General features: G+C 49.9%; 1 protein-coding gene across 1 annotated transcript; it reads left to right on the top strand.

The window, feature by feature from the left end:
* The first annotated feature begins 466 nt into the window (after positions 1–466).
* Positions 467–2,250, top strand: LOC118158666 (maternal embryonic leucine zipper kinase-like). Its single transcript, XM_035313343.1, has 4 exons — positions 467–530; positions 807–892; positions 1,377–1,493; positions 2,047–2,250. Exons 1-4 carry the CDS (start codon positions 467–469, stop codon positions 2,233–2,235), a joined length of 456 nt encoding a protein of 151 aa, XP_035169234.1. The 3' UTR covers positions 2,236–2,250.
* The last annotated feature ends 782 nt before the right edge of the window (positions 2,251–3,032 follow it).

Here is a 3,032-nt window from a genome sequence, read left to right as displayed (position 1 = left end):
ACACAGTAAACACCAGTACGGGCCAGTAAACACCAGTACAGGCCAGTGAACACCAGTGCACACCAGTGCACACCAGTGCACGCCCGTATGGGCCCGCGGTGCCCGGGACGCCTGTGCGCGGCCCTAACGCCCCGCGCCGACCCTCCCAACATGGCCGCCCCGCCGCGCCACCCTCCTCCCGTCGGGCACCGCGCGGCGGCGCTGATTGGCCCCGGCGTGGCGGCGGGAGGAGGTTCGAACGGCAACGGCCGCGGCGGAGCGGTGAGGGCAGGGCGGCGGGGGGGGGGGTCGGGTCTCCGGAGGTCCCCTGCGGCCACCCCGCGATGCCGTCGGTGTCACTGCTGGAGGGACACAAGGGACGGGCCGCGCTGGTGCTGCAGCAGCTGGGAGCCGGCGGGCACAAAGGCGGGTCGCGCTTTGTCGTTGCAGGCGCCTGGGGGAAGCGTGAGCCCGTGGCGGCCCGGCCATGCCCGTCAGCGGCTGTGAGGAGATTCTCCAGTACTACGAGATACGCGAGACGATTGGAACGGGTAGGAGTAATGTCTGAGCAGAAACGCGCGCCTGCTTTCTGTCTGGCCGCCCTAGTGTTTGTCTGAGTACGGACTGGCTGTTTTTGCGAGGTACGCCAGCTTTTTCGTGGTTTTTTTTGGAGCAGAATTCTGCAGCTAGGTGGCAGCCGGTAACTCCAAGCCCCTCTTCCCCTCATGAAGACCTTGCACGCACCTTATGCCCCGTACTCTGCCGTACAACCGAGATTAAAAGGATGGAAGCACTGAGCTTTAAATGTCTGTATTCTCGATTTTTAGGTGGGTTTGCAAAGGTAAAACTTGGGCGGCATCTTCTTACCGGTGAAAAAGTCGCGATAAAAATCATGGACAAACTTGCTCTCGGGGTAAGTCGAAAACATTTAACGTTTGGTAGCATCATCTGTTTCTTCTTTGATGCTATCATCTCCAGCTAGATGATAGCATCATCTGTTTGCTCTCAAGAGCAAAGCGGTGTGGTGTATAAAGATGCTGCCTGCTAGTCCTGCTGCCTCTTAAAGGAGGCTGTAGAGCCGAAGGAAATCTAACCGAGTGCCAGAAACCTTTCGCCTCCTTGTGAAGTGGGCAATAGTCGCTCGCTGTAAAATGGAGGAAGTTGAAAAATATTACAACGCTGCAAACAAAATGCTGATGGAAATACTAGATATTTTACATCTTCGGGTTTGGCTGATCAGAATTACATGGGGGGAATGGAAGAGCTGTAGATGAGCTGATGTTGAATCGTATACTGCCATAACCGTGCTGTGAAATTCTGACTTCCACAATCGTCTGCTGCCTACTGTTGTGTCAAAGTAGTCACCAATTCCATACCTTACTTTCATGGTCTCTTAGGATGACTTGCCTCGTGTGAAAACAGAAATTGATGCCATGAAGAATTTAAGTCACCAACATATTTGCCGGTTGTATCACGTAATAGAAACATCCAAGAAAATATTCATGGTCTTAGAGGTAATAAATAGTGTTTCTGCTTGAGGTTACACAATCTGTCTGCTTTAGCAGTATACAGTAATATAACAGTAAAGCTGAAATGAAGCGTTTCTTAAGAGGTTATCTAATTGATGAGTTTGTTAAGATTCGTTACTTTAAACATTAAGCTGAAAATACATATTCTGTCTCCTCGTATAAGCCACTCTTTGGCGTTCCCAATAAGTGCAATAAGTTTAATTCCTACCTTGCATTTCAGTTATTTTAAAATAGCACCCGCAAGGTTTGTGAGGCACCAGAACTCCCAAGTGATTGTCATCTCCTGGGTGATTTGCACCACCCATGACAGGACTGTAATGTGTTGGAGACAAAATTTGGGGCAAGGGTCAGACTTCTCGGCTTGTGTGGTGTGCTGCACTGGTGACCCATGCCAAACTTTTGGGTACTGATAAAGCAAAGGGAACGGCGGAGCGTCCCATAGCTGCTGTCCGGTGCTTTCTGTGCTCTCCTTGCTACTTAGATGTCCTGGATATGTTCTAAATGTGTTCTCACTTGAGCTTTACCTTTCTTATTGCAGTACTGTCCTGGAGGAGAGCTGTTTGATTACATTATTTCTAAGGACCGTCTTTCAGAAGAGGAAGCTCGTGTATTTTTTCGTCAGATTGTTTCAGCAATTGCTTATGTTCACAGCCAGGGATATGCCCACAGGGACCTCAAACCAGTAAGCCTGAATAGTAATCACATTTCTGTAAATAATAACGAATGATCTGACATCTTCTGGAAGTGCATTGTTTGTGCTTGCTGCTGTGTGCCTCAGCTGAGCTGGATGTGGCTGACCATGAAGAAGGATTTTCCTCTGAAGTAGAACATCAGTACCGAGAGTACTGCGCTCAGCTCTGAGCCCTCCAGCACAAGAAGGACATAGAAATGTTAGAACAAGTCCAGAGGAGGCCACAGAGATGATCAAGGGCTGGAGCACCTCTCCTAAAGACAGGCTGAGGGAGTTGGGGTTGTTCAGCCTGGAGAAGAGAAGGCTCCGGGGGGACCTTGTAATGACTTCCCAATACCTAAAGGGAGCTACAGGAAGGTTGGGGATGTAGGGATAGGACAAGGAGTAGTGGTTTTAAACTAAGAGTGTAGATTTAGATTAGATTAGATATGAGGAACAAATTCTTTACTCTGAGGAGTGTGATGCACTGGAAGAGGTTGTCCAGAGAAGCTGTGGATAATGGCCAGGCTGGATGGGGCTTTGGGCAGCCTGGTCTAGGGGGAGGTGTCCCTGCCTGTGGCCGGGGAAGTGGAATGAGAGGATCCTCGAGGTCTCTTCCAACCCAAACTGTTCTGTGGTTCTGTGATCATGCTCTGAATGTCTCCTCCAGAGACATGGAACTAATTTGGATGTTGGCTAGGCATTTGGGTGTTGGCTAGGCATTTCTCTTATGCTCCTTGTTCCAGTGCGCACCTGGAGAGAGCCTTGATGGTGTCAATCTGTTGTGCAAACTGTTACGGTTTTGCGTCTCAAGGAACAGAGTCTGATAGCTTAAATAAAGGATACGTACAGAG

The sequence above is a fragment of the Oxyura jamaicensis genome (genome assembly GCF_011077185.1).
Source record: "Oxyura jamaicensis isolate SHBP4307 breed ruddy duck chromosome Z unlocalized genomic scaffold, BPBGC_Ojam_1.0 oxyZ_random_OJ46489, whole genome shotgun sequence".
In the NCBI taxonomy this organism is placed as follows: Eukaryota; Metazoa; Chordata; class Aves; order Anseriformes; family Anatidae; genus Oxyura; species Oxyura jamaicensis.
The sequence above is the reverse complement of the archived record's forward strand: the minus strand, read 5'-3'. Positions and strand labels throughout refer to the sequence as shown.